At 41.2% G+C, this 17,106-nt stretch overlaps 1 protein-coding gene across 4 annotated transcripts in view; it reads left to right on the top strand.

Moving 5' to 3' along the window:
- Positions 1–233: 233 nt before the first annotated feature.
- ZDHHC20 (zinc finger DHHC-type palmitoyltransferase 20) overlaps positions 234–17,106 on the top strand; it is a 49,418-nt gene continuing 32,545 nt past the window's right edge. For all 4 annotated transcript variants that reach the window (XM_053934456.1, XM_053934453.1, XM_053934454.1 and 1 more), the window contains exon 1: positions 234–421. In XM_053934456.1, coding sequence (XP_053790431.1) covers positions 304–421 — 118 coding nt within the window. In that variant the 5' untranslated portion in view covers positions 234–303. The remainder of the gene's footprint in view (positions 422–17,106) is intronic.

Below are 17,106 nucleotides of genomic sequence, written 5' to 3'. Positions count from 1 at the left end.
GGAGATATTCCAAACCCACCTGGATGCGTTCCTGTGTCACTTGCTCTAGGTGACTGTGCTTTGGCAAGGGGGCTTGGACCGGATGATCTCCAGAGGTCCCTTCCACCCCTAACCATTCTGTGATCCAGCGAGGCGTTCCGGTACCCCGAGAAGGGGGCGGTGGCGGGCGCTGGGGCCGCCCCTCTCCCGCCCACTGCGGCCCGCCCAGGGCCCGCCCGGGGCCGGCTCCGCAGCGGCGGCCGGAGCTGCAGCCGCCGCCCGCCCGTCGCAGCGCCGGCGCTGCCGCGGTGCCCGGCAGGGAAGATGGCGCCGTCCCACGTCCTCAAGTGCTGCCAGAAGGTGCTGGCCTGGGTGCCCGTGGCCTTCATCGCCCTGGTCGTGGCCTGGTCCTACTACGCCTACGTGGTGGAGCTGTGTGTGTGTGAGTGGACCGGGAGGGTCGGGGGCGCCGGGAGCTGCCGGCCGGGCGGGCAGGACCCTCCGCCGGCCGCCTCCTCCCCTGCGCCCCGGCGGGCTCGCTTCTGCCTGCGCCCGCCTCAGGCTTTCGCTCAGACGGCGGAAGGAGACCCTGCCTCGGGCTCCCTCCCTCCGGCCGGGTTTACCTGTTGTCCTCCGCCCTCAGGTGCCTCAGGGTGGTGGGGTCCCGGCCTGGGGCCGCCTGTGGAGACGCGAGGAACTGATTCAGGGGAGAGAAGGAGGCCCTGGGTGCTTCGTCTGGGGACAGGGACTTCTCGAGAGCTCAGCCTCTCGTGTCTCCTAGTGAGGAGTTTCCCCTCTATTTTACTGTTGTTCATCCATCTGATGTATCAGATAACTCCTTAAGGGTGTACAGGGGATTCCCCTTCCTCCTTTTCCTCCTTTTCATTCAGAAGCCCGGTGCCATTGAAGCATTATGAGGCTGGAAACATCCAACTTAAGCGGGCTGGGGAAAGGATTTAAGTCTTACGGGGTTTTGTCAGGCCGTATCCAGGCTTTCTGGACGAGGACTCGTCTTTATATAAATCTGACTTGCAGCCGATGTCGGTCAGATATTTACCCTTTGCTGTCTTTAGGAGGAAAGTTCTGTTCAGAGGAATGTTGTCTTTCCCTGGGGAGGGTAAATGGAGGGGAACTGTGATGTGCAGTATTCATCAGAATTGCTGAAACTTGGAAGCAGCATAGGAAAACTAAGGAACAGGTTATTGAGCATTTGGCGTGTTTAAGTAAGGAAGCTGAAATGAGGAAGAGCCTCGAAAGTACTAAGAACTATTCTGAGCTACATATAAGTCTGTCTAGTATCTGTGGGTCCTGGTACTACTTCTTACATGTGTAAACTACATGCTTTGATATCCCTAGCTAGAAAATAAATGTTTGCATGTACTTTGTATCTGGGTAAACTGGTATAGACAGCCTTTTATTAGCATTAATCAGTTCATTTTTTTCTGTAATGACTTAGTATTTTGGATAACTTTTCTGTATGCTGATATGCTGATGTTATTTCACAGCGTTCTGTGTTTGAAGATCTAGACTGGAACATGAACCACTGGCACAAATGTTATTTAAACTTTAAATAGTACAGACACAGCTGTAAAATAATGCTTGTTGAGGTACTACGTGAAATGTTGACGTGAGATAGTTGCAAATATGTCCGTATATCCAAACTTGCCAAATTACTACTGTTCAGTTGTCTATGTGAATAAATAGGTTTTCTGGGAAATCATGCTTAAAACGAAACATTTGAAAACAAATTTGGGTCATTCTACTGGAACTCTGTGATATGGGTAGCTGTAACAGTAGTCCTGAAAGGGGCTGTGTGAGGTTATAGACTCACATTTTACAAGTTTTCTGTACCCACTACAGTCTAATTAGTATGACAAAAGGCAGATTAGGGCTATTTTTAAACAAAGAACAAAAACTCAGGGATTAAGAGGCTTGCCTAGGGTAAAACAGGTGGTCTCTGCTTGAATTGGGAACAGAGCCTCAAGCTCTGAGTCCCAGCTTTCTGTCCTGATCACAGAGTGGGTCAGGACTAGGTGCTGGTGAATGATTTGTCTATCATGATCATAGAGAAGCTGCAAAGAGCTCTTCTGAGTTCATTAAGGTTTCGTTTGTGTGAAAATTATTGAGAAGATTGGCTCCTGTTGATGCAAAAGCTTCTGCATCTCTAAGTCTGGTTTCTAGAAGACTGGCACTTTTTGCTCATGAATCAGCTCTATTAATGTCTGTGCATACAGGCTTTTAAGAAAAAGCATCATTTAATAAGCAAAATATTTACAGATTTCTGTTGCTTCACTGAATTTTTCTGTTGTTACTTGTCTAAATCATGCTCAATGACCAAGGATTTTGTCTTGTGAGTTTTTTCTGTTGTGAGTTTGGAGGTTTTTGGCTTTTGTTGTTTATTTTTAATCTGTTGAATTTTGTTTACACTCTCGAGAAAAAGTAATCTCAACAAGGGAGAGGAAAGAGATTTTGTGTTTGGGTCTTTTTGACATTGTGGGTTTTTTCCTTTGTGTGTTTTCAACTCTGTGGTTGAGTTCAAACCAGGATTGAGAGGACGTAGAGCAAAATACAGGATTTTCTGTTTGTCTTGGCAGGTATGTTTTCTTTCTGCTAGTGCTCCCTGTGTTTATTTGTTTTGGGAAGGACGGCACTGTGTACTACGAAGAGGAGCAAGGATGTGCCTCCAGCACACAGCTAATGAATGAGGGCCACGCTGGCCTTTGCCAATGCTCACATGGGGCGGGTGCAGAAGCAGGGCTTATGGCTTTGCTGAGAGGCTGATCTGTGCCTTGTAAAGGAAAGAGAGATGGAGGAAGGGAAGCTTTAGAAAAGAGGAGACACAATAGAAAAATTTGAGTACATACTGGGTAAAAGAGAAACTGAAACCCCACAGACATCAGTGTTTTTTCAAAGTTTATTCTTAAAAAATTCAATAACTGTTCAGATGTGATGCTAACAAAGAAACAGGAAGAGGGAAAGCCTGTATTCCTCCAGTTATTACTTCTTCCTGGTTTGGTTTTCTTTCCTTGTAGTCCTTGGTCATTTATTAAAGGTTGAACATATATTCAGTTAGTAGATCAAGTGGGAAGCCAGGCTTAGTGCAGTATCATAAAGGAGAAGATGGTAAAGTTGGGCTGCTTTTTTTGCCACCTCACCCTTTTCCTTTCAGTTTTGCTTCTCTGTGCTTCGTGGCCCCACACTCCTCTGGTGGGGTGCTCACATATTGCTCAATGTTTTTGGGTGTCTGATGGACTCAGGCTTCTCTGTAATTCACTCCTAGTATGTATTTACTGGGTTATGCCTCTTCTACAACCCTAAATTATATTACTTACACACTGGCTGTGAGCAACAAGGAGACTGGTGTGGATAAGATGAAAGGAGACTCATGAGCTTGTCTGTTGTTTTCCTCCCATGGGAACTGCCAGGATCATTCTGTCGCTCTGAAGATGTTGAACACTGGCTTGTTTAGACCACTATTGCTGTGCAGTTGTGATCCATCAAGTAAATTAGCTTTTAAGCTAATTGGAAAGGTGAAAACAGCCAAATGTAAGTTGAGGGGATGTCAGCATAGTGTAAAAATTCAGTGAATATGTGTAACTTCAGGAACTACAAAAGACTCAAGGCAGGTCTCAGAGGGCTTTTTTAAGTGTTTTGAAGTAGAAAAATCTGACTGAACACTTTCTTACTAGATTATTTCTTCTTTTCACACATAACTTGCCCAGAGCTCTGTTTGCAAGAAAACACACCTAGCAATACATAAAGGATGTTGTGAAATAGCTTTTTGCTAGTTTGAAATCATTTCATGTGTCCCTTTGTGTTATCAAAACATGTTTGCTTTTAACACTGCTTTTGTAAACAATGACTATATTATGCTGCTGCTGAATTGGACTGATTGTGTTTGCTTACCACATCCCTCAGATGCTCAGAAAGAGTGAAGCACTTCTCTCATGGTTTGCTTTCATTTATGGCTGGCTTGGATCTTATTATCTATCACAAGCATTTTTGTAGGTGGTGGGCTGTAGTGCAGACTGGTTAGAGGGTGGTCACAAGACACTGTTTTTCCACATGTAGTTTGTGGGTGAAGTCAGCTCATTTCTTACAGGCAACCCTTTTGCTAAAACACTTTCGTAGTGCAGTCTTGCACTGAGAAAAAGAGGAGTAAGTTAACTTTGTCTGCACCCCCTAACTAAAGTGTTGTGACTGGTGTTATTAAAAAGAAATAAAAAAACAACTAAAAATCCTGATCAGGTTAGCTTTTTATTTCTATACTGAAGACTACATTTGCTGAAAATCACAGTCCTGACTCTTCTCCTGAGCCAGGAGTTTTCAGGACAATGACTTTTTTTACATATTTAGTAGGGTTGTGAATGAATGAGTGTTTTCATGCCTCAGGGTCTGCAAAGTATGGAAAACTCTGATTTTGAAAGCTATGGGAGAAACTAGTTGTGTATTCTTTGCATAGCATCTAGTTGCAGAAAGTTTTCTTTTTTTTGATACAGTGTAATGTCTAGGGTGTCTAAAATCCTGGCAAATGAAGCAGTTTGTAATTTAGAATGAATAACTTTGTGTTAGTAGTACAAATTATACTCCTCGCTGTTCCAGGAGACTGCAGTGTCTCTTGTCAGTAGGGAGCTAGCTCTGATTTCCCCAAAGCATGGCCCTTATGAGAAGCACATGGTGATCCCTTGTAACGCTCCCTATCTGAAGAGTCTGTTGCATAAACAGAGAGAAGGTAATTCTATCTGCCTCCTCCAAAAGAAATTTCTAATTTCTTTTGAAATTAGAAATGCTAATTTCAATATGCTAATGCAATATCTCTCAAGCAATGGCAAGGTGATACCAACAGCAGTTCTGATTTCAAACTACAGAAAAAGCTGAAGTATCAGCACTGAGGTACAACATTTGCATGTTAAACATGTAAAAGGCATTCCCGTAGGAAAAGAGGGTTACCTGTCAAGAAAAGGAAAGCAAATTAAACAGGTTAGATCATTAGTTAGTTAACTATATTTACATGCCTCATGTGAATTTAAAAATATAGTAATTGAACCTCTCTGCATACACTTAATTTTGTTGTAATCTCTCAGCATAAGCATGCATATTATCATCTTAAATGAGAACCTTTTCTGTTATTATAAATAATTAGAATTCCTATTGAGGTGCTCAGACTGGATACAGATTATTGGAAAACTAAGTGCTCAGCTGAGGAGAAAGATTATCTTCTATGGTGCCTTGCACTAGTTTATAGGGACAGGTGGATATGTGCCTTTTATATGAAAATGCAATCTGCTCTCTTGGCAGTCCTCTAATGAAAAAGTTGTTCCAAGTGCAACAGCCTGATTTCTTGAGGAGTTATCTTGTATCTGCTCTCTCTTCTGTCATCAGAAGGACTCCAGCCCTCTATCTGCAGTGCCTGCCCCAGCCCCTGCATCCGCTAACCATTCTTGACAGCTCTGCAGCAGTTGGCATCTTTCCTTGATCCCTAATTACCATTTGGTCAAAAAGAAGTGTGGTGCAGTGACCAGTTTGGTGTTGCTTAGCTTGCTCAGGGGACTAGGCAGAAAATGAGCAGCTGAGCTCAGAGCAGCTGTCTGCCAACAGGGAGTTTGGGCTTGTCTCTTCTGCTGTCCAACAGCTTTGATGAAACTTAGTTGTCCATACTTTGTGTGAGACCTACCCTGAGCCTCAGCACCTGTCTGAAACTGGTCCGTGGGCAGGATGGTTTTGGAGTAGGGTAGAGAAGGGGCTTAAGGAAAGCAAGGAGCTGCATAAGTGGCTGAGCTAAAGCAGGAGCTCTTCCTGTGGTTTTACTTTCAGTAGCTGTGATCACTCATTGCTGCAGTGCTTCCTGATTGCCTTCTAGATGTGGACTATAAAGCTTTTCTCCTTGCTTTCAAAGGGCGTGGATAGCATGAGTATTTAATATTATGGAAAATAAATTCTCTCGAATTTTTTCTCTGGTAACACCAGTAGGAGATTTCTGTATGCCTCTAGGGTTAGAACAGTGGTCTAAATGTCACTTTTAATCAGGGGTTTTATGTTCCTTCATCACTTACGAGTCTGTTTTCCTACAAGATGCTATGGATAAAAGGACCAGAATTTCAAGCATATATTTTCAGTAGACATCACTTTGAGGTCATTGACCCTCTATATACAGTGTGTTTCAGGTTCTTCTGTCTGTTGAAATTTCAATAATTAAAACTTTGTTCTACTGACTTATGTTTTTATGAGTTAATGTAATATGCTTTTCATAATCAAAGAATTTACAGAATTAAAAGATGGGTTTCAGAGCTGAGTTCTCATATACCTGTGATAGTTGAAATGCTTGGATGGCACTGGACCTGCTTTTACTCTTGGAACTTGAGACTGTGATGGAAAATGGGAGCAAGATAGATTCTAATTGTCTGCCTAAAACTGTGCCTGTAAATGCTGAGGGATCATGCCATTCATTTTTCATCCATTCAGTGCATCACTTTGTTAAACAGTTTCCTACAACTGTAAGAGTTTATGCTGGTTTAACGTGTACTTTTCTTAAAAGTGTTTCAAACTGTAGGTTCCTGAAACAGCTTTTATGGAGTTTTGATCTCAGTCATTAACTTCTTCCAGCTGGTGCACAATCTTCCTGTAATAGGACAAGTATCCATTTTTTTTCTGATTAGAACGTATAAAATGTAACAGAAGCATTTGGGAAGTAAGCACAGACCACTTTCTTTTTTTTTTTTTTTTTTGTGTAAGTTGAATCTCCACCAAGGTGTGATTCAGGTATAAAAGAGATAATGTGATTGCAACAAACTAATTTGTTCTTTTAGCCACTTCCCCAATATTACCTCCTTCTGCTGTCACTAACCTGTTTTCTGTGGGATGTGCTTAACTCCTTCTGTCCCACATCAAGAAACAAACAAGCCAGATTTTTCAGACTCTTCTACTTTCCTTCCTCCCCACAATCTTCAGTGGAATACCTAATCTTTGACTGTCTTCCCTTATCTGTGCTAGAAGTCAAGTTCCCCCTCTGCAGCATTTCAAGCCTCTGCTTTTCCTTTTTTCTCAAAGGACCAAATGGCTCATGCATTCCTTTTTCATCTTTTCTTCTGACTCTTAAAATTGTCTTGTGAGATTGTCAAAGGCAAGCAGATCACAAGAGCAGCATGCTTTGCCTTTGCAGTTTCTGCAGCAGTCTCTGGTGCTGTAGATGGTGCAGCATTGTCTTAAATGTGAAGCATGGAACCATTTCAATCATATGAGCTACAGAGAGAGGGTTTCAAAGCAGCATTCTTTTGCTTGTGTTATTTCACTTGTGCATCTTGATGTGTGTTTGTCTCCAGTGTGGGGGATTTTTATGCATCTCTTGTGAAGTGATAAGCTCAGAGATAGCTGTTTGGGGTTTGTTTTTGTTTTTTTTTTTCCTTTTTTAAACCTTTTTGTGACAAAAAAAAATGTAGAGGTTGAAGAAATTCATCTAGAATTAGGCAAGCTGCCAGTGCAGAGAGAATGAAACAAGGTTTAGATTAAATATAAATAACCTTGAAAGAAACAGACATTATTTTTTTGAGGAGATCTAAATACATAGTTATTGTATAAGCTGGTTTGTAGTTGTGTGTGGTGGACTTAAAACTTATGTCAAGTGCCTGATCTACTGCCTTGTCGTGGGTGTGAATGCAGAGAACCTGTTACTGTATCATTCTTCATGACAAGTAGTCATTGCTTTTAGCTTTGTCAAGTTTGGATTTAAAAAAAGAGACAAAGGAAGTGTATTTCCACATATTGCTTTCTGATTGACAGAAGGATTTCACATCTGTTGGTTTGCGACCTGAAGATTTACCCTGAACATTGCAAAGGAGCCCAAAACTTGGAGGAGAGCTCTTGAAGCAGTTTGATTTCTGTTCTGTTTTGAAAAATCCTATGTGACTAACACTCAAGTGGGTTTTTTTACAGTATCTGAAAAAGGATGCAAGGTATGCATAGGATTTTTGTGGGGATGTTCTATGTGTGTATATTTTTATCTATTTAATCTGCTGCTCCTTACGTTTCATGTTGGGGGGTTTAAATAATTGCATTTTTAAAAAGTTTGACTTCGGCTTTGTAACTTGCCTACAGAGATATTATGGCTGTGTTCTGTGGTAGATACCTGCTGAGATGAAGCTAAAGCAGCAAGTGGTGCAGAGAGTAGGCTTGAACTTCTGTAATAATTAATAATTTAGTCAAATTATAAATTTTGGCAATGGAAAGCTTAAAGACCATTGAGTACTAGGTTCAGTTCTGTTTTCTCTTTTGTGTGGCTATTTTCTGTTAACATGCTCAAAGTTGTAAATATCCTATGTTTCTCACTACTTCCCCTATTGCCAAGTTAAGAGTGGAAGTGGGAATCTGTTTGTGAGCAGAAACAATGATCTGGGAGGGCTTTTAGGCACATGCAGGGCCTCAGGAGCTGCGCTTCCATGCCTCAGGATTTGTGGTAGTCTCCTGCCACGTAACAGTGCTCTCCTCTTGCTGCACGCCTTCTCTGGAGTCTTTAGGCCAGCAGATGCACACACCCTGCCCCCATCCCAAATGATGTCTCTGTGTATCCTCTCAGGAGACAACAGGTTTAAGGATCTGGGCCAACTCACACCTAGTTGTAGGTCTTTAGAAGCAACCACTCACCTGATCTAACATCCTCCAACTCACTGTGGTCGCTGACTTTTGTGTTAAACCAGCAGCAGTCGTTTCTTGGACATCACAAACACTAGTTCTCACCAGAGTGCCCCACTCTGAGTACTTCACCTGCAACCAAGGATGTTCTTGCAACTATGTCACTATGGTGGGCAATAGCCTAGAAAGGTGACAGAAGTTAATTCTCTCAGTAGGAGCCATGCATGCATCAAGCCCTGCTTGTTTCTTGTTAGGCAGCCTGCCAGCCCTGCTATGTTACATCCAGTGCTTTTCCCTGGGAGCCCTAATGCATCTCTGAGGAGCAGTAGTCAGAACTGTTCTTCCCTTGGCACACATTGCATTAGGATTTACAGTATTTCAGTTAACGTTCTTAGAGTCCTGACTTTGTTTTCCAAGAATATGTGGTGAACTGTCAGCAGGCAGGTGAGCTCTGAGGATTTTTTAAAATTTTATTATTTGCTGGAAGCAATAGTTACTGAATGAGAGCTCTGGGATGATAGACTCTGCTCTTTTGTATACTTGCCTCTCTCTGTTAGCTCTGGACTACCATCAAAGATTTAGTCTAGATGTTCTAGAGTATCCAAAAATCCCTTTGCAGTGGCTTGTACAGTCTTTGTGCTGTCACTTTTTCATATTCCTAAGCAATCTGGTACTTAAATGAGACCTGGTGCAACAAAATGGTGTCCTTCTGACTTTGCCTTCTATCCAAAACTTTGTCCTTTTATTACCAGTGTTTTTTTCCCTCTGCAGCACTTGGATATTTTTTTATGCTCCAGGGGAGTTGCTGTTATTTCTTTCTTTTTGTAAAGAAACAAGAGGGTGTAGATTTAGCTGGTCAAGCTTTGTCTCATGATGTCTCAATCTAAGTAAGGTTTAATGTATAATATTTTGTTTTATGAAAATGTTAAAGCCTCCAGCATCAAAAGATGGCAGCATTTGTTATCAATTAACTTGATAAGCCATATATGAGCTGATTCCCTAAATCACCATGAGAAGTCTTTAAACCTTTGTTTATTCCATAAATAGTTTTATAATTTAAAAAATACTAAATATTTATTAATATCTACAACTCCAGTTTGTTGAAGACAGGAGTTCCCCATCACCACTCTCCCGCAACTAATATACTTGTTTTTAAATGACATGTTTTTCAATATAAAACTTCCTTAAAGGGCTGAGTCCAGGAGCTTGGCTTATTAATATCTTGATGGGAATCCATGTAGATTACATTACTGGCTGCTCTGTTGTCAATGTACTGCTGGCTGAAAATTAGTTCTTATCATAGGCAGTTCCATATTTAACCTCAGGTGGCAAATACCAGTCAGACCTGACCAACATTGCAAACTTAAAACTTCACTTAGGGAATCCAGTGACATAATGCATGAGAGGAGGTCAGCTTGACAGGCAGTTTAATTTCTTCCATTACTCAGTGAACTTGGTGACAGCAAAGTCCTCCTCTCAGAAAACAGAGTGCCTAATACTTTGTAAGGAGATTTACAAGATCTTTATCCACAGAGTTTTGCAAGGAGAATTTATCCTCACATTTCAGGAAACACTTGCTGCAAGCTGGGCCAGTAAGTAAGCAAGGAAACTGATTTTGGAAGAGTCTGAAGCCAAACTTGAAAAAGGTACTTGATTAGCAAAGCAGTCCTTCCCGACTGCTGACCATTCTCACTGCTGGGTGAGAGTTCAGGTCTGCAGGTCACAGCAGCTGTGTCTGGAATTTTTGTTCTCCATGAGCTGACACCTCTGCTCTCCTGCCAGCTGTGTGGAGTGGATAAATAAATGCTTATTTTCATCTCTCTGGTCTAGAACTAAATGGGTTTACTAGTAATGTCCTCAGCCATAAGACAGTCAGCTTTAAGTGACCTTTATATTCAAGGCAGGTATTGACTGGCAGTCACAAACTGCAAATTGGTGTTCTTTTTATCAGAAGGAATTGGTAAATTGTTAATTACTTGAAAAATACTGTTGTGAAAATGTATGTTGGTTGGGTGGAATTTTTGCTTGCTTTGGTTTTTACTTTAAATATACTGACAGTTTCTGGTATTACCTGCAGAACAGCTGATCTTGTGCAGGATGTGTAAGACAGCTCTGTACAGCACAGTGTTTGTCAACACCAGCTGATTATCCTGTTTGTCACTCCTCTCTCTTGCAAATGTCCTAGTAGTGTCAGATACAGAACTACTGGAGTTATTCCTAACACAAAAAGCATTTTCACATGTGAAGATACTTGAGTGTAGTGTTACTATGAGCTTGATCTGGCCAGCCTGAGGATAAATACCTTTCCTTCAAATGCAAATGTAATGAATTCGTGGTGTGGACATTAGCTAGCTCCACTTAGATGCTTCTGAGTTTCCATGCCTTTCTGTCACTTCTGCTTTTTCCTATTTGCTGATGTGCCAGAGAGAGCACAGCTCACTGACTGATGCAAGTAAGAGCTCTCTTTGTCTTTTGAGAAGAAACCAGGCTTTCTTTTGGCTCTGTCTGATAGCTTAAAGACAATATTGGAAGCAATTTATGTACAGCACTTCCATGCTACTGAGCAATAAAGCTGTTACTGTTATGATAAAGCAGAATTTTTGGTAAAAAATTGAATGAAGTCCAGTAGTAGGAGTAACCAGATGAAGAAAGTGTGTAGAAGTAATTGTAGGGTTTAAAACCCATCAAAATGCAAATAGAATGAGCAGTGTCAATAGTGATTAAATAGCCAAAGAAAATGAAGTCACATTAGGGGCGTTTTGAGCAATTATCGTAAATTGAAAGTGAGTAGTGCTTCTTGAGGAATAGGGCTTTTCAGGGACAGCAGACTGGGTGCATTGCTGGAGCTGAATGCTAACTTCATATTTAGAAAAATCCTTTAGTTATTTGGGCTGATACATCTCTTAATACACAGTAGTTGGTGGGGACGCAAGTGTGGGACTGAGGTTAAGACCTAGCCACACTTCTTTCTGTTTGCTGACCACGTGTAACTCTTGGTTTTGAAATCATTTAAAAAGTGCAGGCACTCTTGTTGAGAAGACCATTAGGAGACATTTACTCTTCCCACAATACATGGCAAAAATCTTCCCAGTTGTCATAGTTAAATTCATTGCTAAATGTAACTCAGTACCCAAGAAGTAGCTTGCATTGCTTATGCTAATTTCTGTTGTAGACTGGTTGTATTTATGCATGTACTCTCTGTATCGAGGCTGAAAAGACCTTGGTTAAATAAAAAGTTGCTTTATTATTGTGATAAGAGAGTATTTTCTAGGCAGCAAGCCTCCAGCTGCTCTCAATTACTTGTTCTAGGGAAAGAATCATGTTCATATTGTTTAAAGCCTAAAACAAATCATAATGATGGCTGGTAATGAGTAACAGAAACATTCTGCAGTGCAGCTTGAACTGTCTTGTTTGAAATATTAATTCATTTTGTCTGTTGCTGTGATAATGCTTCTCTGAATCCTGTACCAATGGGCATGGCAATCATGAGTATAGGAAATGTGGTCATAAAACAGAGCGTCCCCCTTTGTACCCGTGTCTCTTCCCTGGCTGGATTTTCTTCCTCCTCTTTTCCCCACCCCAGATTTCTCACACATACACACTACCTGCAGTGACTTTGAAGGCATCATCTTGTGATCATTTGAAGTCACAAGGCAACTCTCTCGAGTGCTCCTGCTGAGCACAGAATGTGTGAGGAGTTCGAGCTCTGACTCATGTTTAAGGCATTGGTGGCCCTGAGAGCATTTCTTTTCCCTCTCATGACTGTGTATGACCCAGGACAGTGGGAGGCCACTCGCTGCCATCCCCCCTTCACCCCTGCAATGCCCCGCTGTTTGTGGTCATGCAAACTTGTAGAGAAGTAGCTACCAACTTCATTGGTAGCTCAAGAGTGAGCTCTCATTTTTGCTCTGTTTGTCTGCCATAGGGGAGTGGATAGATGGTGAAGAGGGGTAACTTTATACACCCTTGCAGCAAGAGTTGTCCACCACAGGCCACACCTATGAGACAAGCATCATGTCAGACCTGGCTGATGGTGCAGCCATGCTGCAGCCCCAGGCAGTGCTGCTGCTGAGGCACATGGTATGGCAATGTGACTCTGTGCTGGCTCAGCACAAAGGCCTGTGGAGCCACATCTCCTGTAGCACCATTCTATAAAACGTTACTTTCTGAATCCCCTGGCAGTGCACTGGGAGCAGAGAAACCTGTGTCCTATTCCTGAATATCTGAAGTTGAAATACATCAGACTAGTACCATATGAAGATAATACAGTTCTAAGCTCATATGGCTCAAAATTCTGCAAAGAACATTCATGGTGGTAATTGAGTGTGTGATTCCTGGACTCCCATAGCCTTTTAGCAGGGACCTGGCAGGATCTTCCTGCTTTGGCTTTTGGCTACATGATGCCATCAACTTAGTCATCTTGAATCATTTCTCTAAAACAGCTCCCAGCTGTTAAGGGAGGAGAGCACCTAGTGAGTGCCTGCCAGTTGGGAAATAAGAAATATCTCCGTGTGGGAAGGTCACAGATTTAAGGCTTTTAGAGAATAGTGGAGAAGTGCTAAGGTCTTCATGTTCTGTTGCTGCTTTGTAACAGAAGCCAAATGAGTATTTGCTCATGGAAGTTTACTCATTGTCCTGCTTGTATCAGTAAATAGTGTTTCTATCAGCTTCTTGTGACTGTTTAAGGTCTGCTTTTGCAAATGGAAATTATGTTACCATAAATCTAAGTTACACTTTCAATAAAATGCTATTTTCGGAACAAATTGAACAGTGAGATTATGTTAGTGGTGCTTGCCTTTGCAGACAGGGCAGTGCCTGTACGGGGTTTCTGTTGAATTTCAGTACTGGTAACTTCTGGAAATATGTGTGTGTGTGTATGTATAGGTATGTATACCTATACATACATATATATATATATATTTGTTTGTTTGTTTGTTTATACCCTTTTCATGAAAAGCTGAGAAGTTAAGGTTGTGTAACTGGTGAAGGGATGCAATTGCACTTTTATCATTCCTTCTTCCCACCCTTAATGAATGTCAGCCAAAATGTGAATGTTACTTTGAAATTTGTGGAATGGCTGGAATAATCGAAGTATGACTCCTGCTAAGAGCCATTGTGGGCGTGGATGGGGAAATAAGCATAGCACTTCAGTAACAAGATCAGTTCTTGTCCTTTGCTATACTTCTATGTTAGGTGGAGTTGAATTTCTTCCTCTGCAAGAAGCATATCTATCTGTGGTTGGACCATGTCGTTGTTGAGGCGGTCACAACACTAAGCAGTCTTCTGATGGCAACTCTTTTATTACAGAAACGGCTGACCTTTTATACACTTTCTAATTGTTTATACTTCTTCTACCCTAACTATTGGCCACAATAATTCAACATAACACCATTGGTGAAAAGTAACAGTGACTTCAGCTAACTTTCTAAAAATACTTTGTCCAACTGCAAAGTTCCTTCCTTATCTTTCTTCAGTTCCTCTCTTCTCTTGGTCTCCTTGGTAACAGCCTTGAAGAGAGCTCCTTATCAGCTTCTTCTTGCTTCTCAGCTTCTTCTCGCTCCTTTAGCTAACAGGCCCGCTGTTAGCCCCTTCCACAGGAACATGCCTTTTAGGGGAGTGGGAAGATGTGACTGGGGAGGGGGGAGTTTATTCCAGGCTTGAAGACAAATGTCTTTTAGCATGCCTCTTGCAAGGTCTTGGGAGATCACCTCTTTGCCTCAGAATAGAGAGATTTCGTTTTTTCCTATTACGCAGTAAGTTGGAAGATGTTTGAACACGTCATAGCAGCCCTGAAAATAAGCCTGAAACCAAAAGCAAACCAGCTCCCTAACATATTTTTCTTTTAGAGATGAGATATTCTGAGAGTGTTTCCTTGAAACAGCTTAAAAAATGCTCCAAAGCTTTCTGAAGTTGACATTTCTATCACTTCACACTCCAAGAGGAATGCTTCCAACAAGTGACATTTTCCCCCAGTTTCATTTGTTACATAGCTAATGATGTCCCTGTGTCTCCAGGGTTGTTTCCTGTGATAAAGCTGTGGGCTCCTGCCTCTTTCATTCTTGTGACAGAGGTGAGATTAAAGATAACAGACAACAATGTGGGGAAGAGTATCTAGGAAAGTGTAACCAACAGCTGGGGTCATAAAGGAAAGAGTGTCTTTGTTGCCAGGGGTGATGTTAGGTGTCTAAATCAAAACTAAGACAACTTTTTCCTCTGTGAAAGTCAAATGTGCAATTTGGGTTTGTCCCCTAAGTGGACAGAGTTATAAAGTACATTTGAGTCTAGCTTAATATAGGCTGTATGGTGTATTTTAGAGGTAGGATTCTGTAGAAAGGGATTCCACATACTTCAAATTGTGTGTGTCATCTTGGAGGGATCCCAAAATGTTGGGAGGTCCAGTGTGTAAGCTGCTCAATGGACCAGCTGACAGTGTGTTACACCTGTATGTTTCTGGGCAAGGTGCAGCAGCATGAAGTTCAGTGTAGGCCTGTCTACCTCTCTTTAGAGGCAGGTTTGCTGCACTCCTTCCTTGGACTGACTCTGGAAACCCTGAGGTAGCCAAGATAAAGCTCTGCACTGCAGTCAGACAGACAGGACTTGTTCACTTTGTTCAACTCCCCTGGCGCTATAGCACTGAGAGGCTGAAAATTCTGAGGCCATAGTAAAAACTCCATGTGCCTGGGCATGCAAGTGCCTGTTTCTGAGCTCTTTGCATTGAAGTAAACTGCAGCTTTCACTATCTGGGCATGTTTTATCCTTCCCTGGCAATATCTTTCTAGAACTTCATAAGTCTTCTCACAAATCAGGAACTTAATATTAAGAAACAAATCCAAAGAATATTTTTCCTTCTGTAGCTGGTCAATAGACTGATATGGCAATATATTTTAAAATCCTTAAAGGAGCAGCTGTTTTACACCACTTATGTTTCTGAATCATGGACAGTTTGTGTTGATTGCAGTGCTTAAGGCACTAACTTTTGCTGATGCATCTATCTAGTGTATAGTGCTGTTGCATCCTGAGGTTAACATTTAAATCATAAGCAATGTTTATTTTGTTTTAAAAAAATCATTAAGCAAAAAGGCAGTGCTGCCTTGGGATTTTTCCCTGAACAAGAAACCATATTTCAAAAATGTTTGAAGTGAAAATGGCACTAATTTAGCAGAAGCTGGCATCCATCTAAACATCACGAGCAGTAGAGGAGAAAAGTGATAGGGAGCAAACTTGTAACTACCGGCGCCAGGGATGGGGCCCACAATGGCAATGTCATGTCCTGTGAGGTTTTTTGCCCTGATGTAGAGTTCAAAAGCAATTGATTTCTTGATGGTACAAAGCTTCTTGTTAGATGGCCGGCCTACCTAGCAAATACTTAAAAGTCTTTTTTACATAAAGATTGACTATTAACTTATGTGAAGAAATGCTTTGCTTTGTAGTATAAAGATCCTGTAAAACTGTTCATGTGCCATCTGCTGAGTGGATTTGGACTAGTAGGGTTGCTGTTCTTTTAATCCACTTGACAATGGACATTAGAACTGTGAAAAAGATAGAAACAGTAACATTAACTTGCATAAGCCTCTGAGACAGAAGGGGACAGGACATTTTCTGTTTCATCTGAGGATGTTAAGACAGGATGAAAATCATAAGCATTTTCATGTTGGCTTTTACCTCAAACTGCAGGAGTTTCTTGAATGAAAATTGTTCTACACAGTCTAATAACTGCATTCTAACCTAAGGGACCTATGTATGAAAGAGAAATTGTCTTCCTGGTGCTGTGAAGCTTAATTAATTTTTTGAAGGTTATTTAGGGATCTTTTTGATGAAGTCCCACATGTGATAAAATACTGTCTTTTCTTTTGCCTTGTTTTTGCATGCAAAACCTGTTCATTGTTTCGAGTCTTCAAACATCAGATTTGGCTCACAGCTTTGTTTTGTGCTGAGAGCAGAAATTAGGCTACAGATTAAGGAGTACTTTAACAACAATTACATCCAGATATCCTGAAGTTTTATAGATAACTATGTTCTCCCACCTCCAACAGAGGATAATTAAGAACTTTTTTATATTTCTTGTCCAAGGAAATATATGTGTATGAATGAATGTGTGCAAAGGTGTTTACTTAAGGTATGAGGAGCCAAAGGCAAAGCTAAATCTAAAGTACTTCTAGTATTTTTTAAGTTAAACAAACATACTTTGCAAGTTTATTTTACTTCTTGCTTTTAAAATAATTTTTATCTTCTCCTTGCATTGTTGAAAACATCTTAACTGGAGAAATAACACATTAGTAAAATTTTAAGCAAAAACACACACAGGATTTGCTTTAAAAATAATTTGACTTCTGAAGCATGCATTGGATTTTCAGGCAGAAACATGGGTGCAAGCTGTGCAAGTATGCATAACTAATGTGAAATGAAGCTGCTCTTTAGGACTGACCTCCTTCAGTTTGAAGGCAACATTGTTCTATCCCAAATGGTAATTTCTTCCTCCTTTAGGTGGAAGGAATTGGAGCC

The sequence above is a fragment of the Vidua chalybeata genome, chromosome 2 (genome assembly GCF_026979565.1).
Source record: "Vidua chalybeata isolate OUT-0048 chromosome 2, bVidCha1 merged haplotype, whole genome shotgun sequence".
Lineage (NCBI taxonomy): Eukaryota > Metazoa > Chordata > Aves > Passeriformes > Viduidae > Vidua > Vidua chalybeata.
The sequence above is the reverse complement of the archived record's forward strand: the minus strand, read 5'-3'. Positions and strand labels throughout refer to the sequence as shown.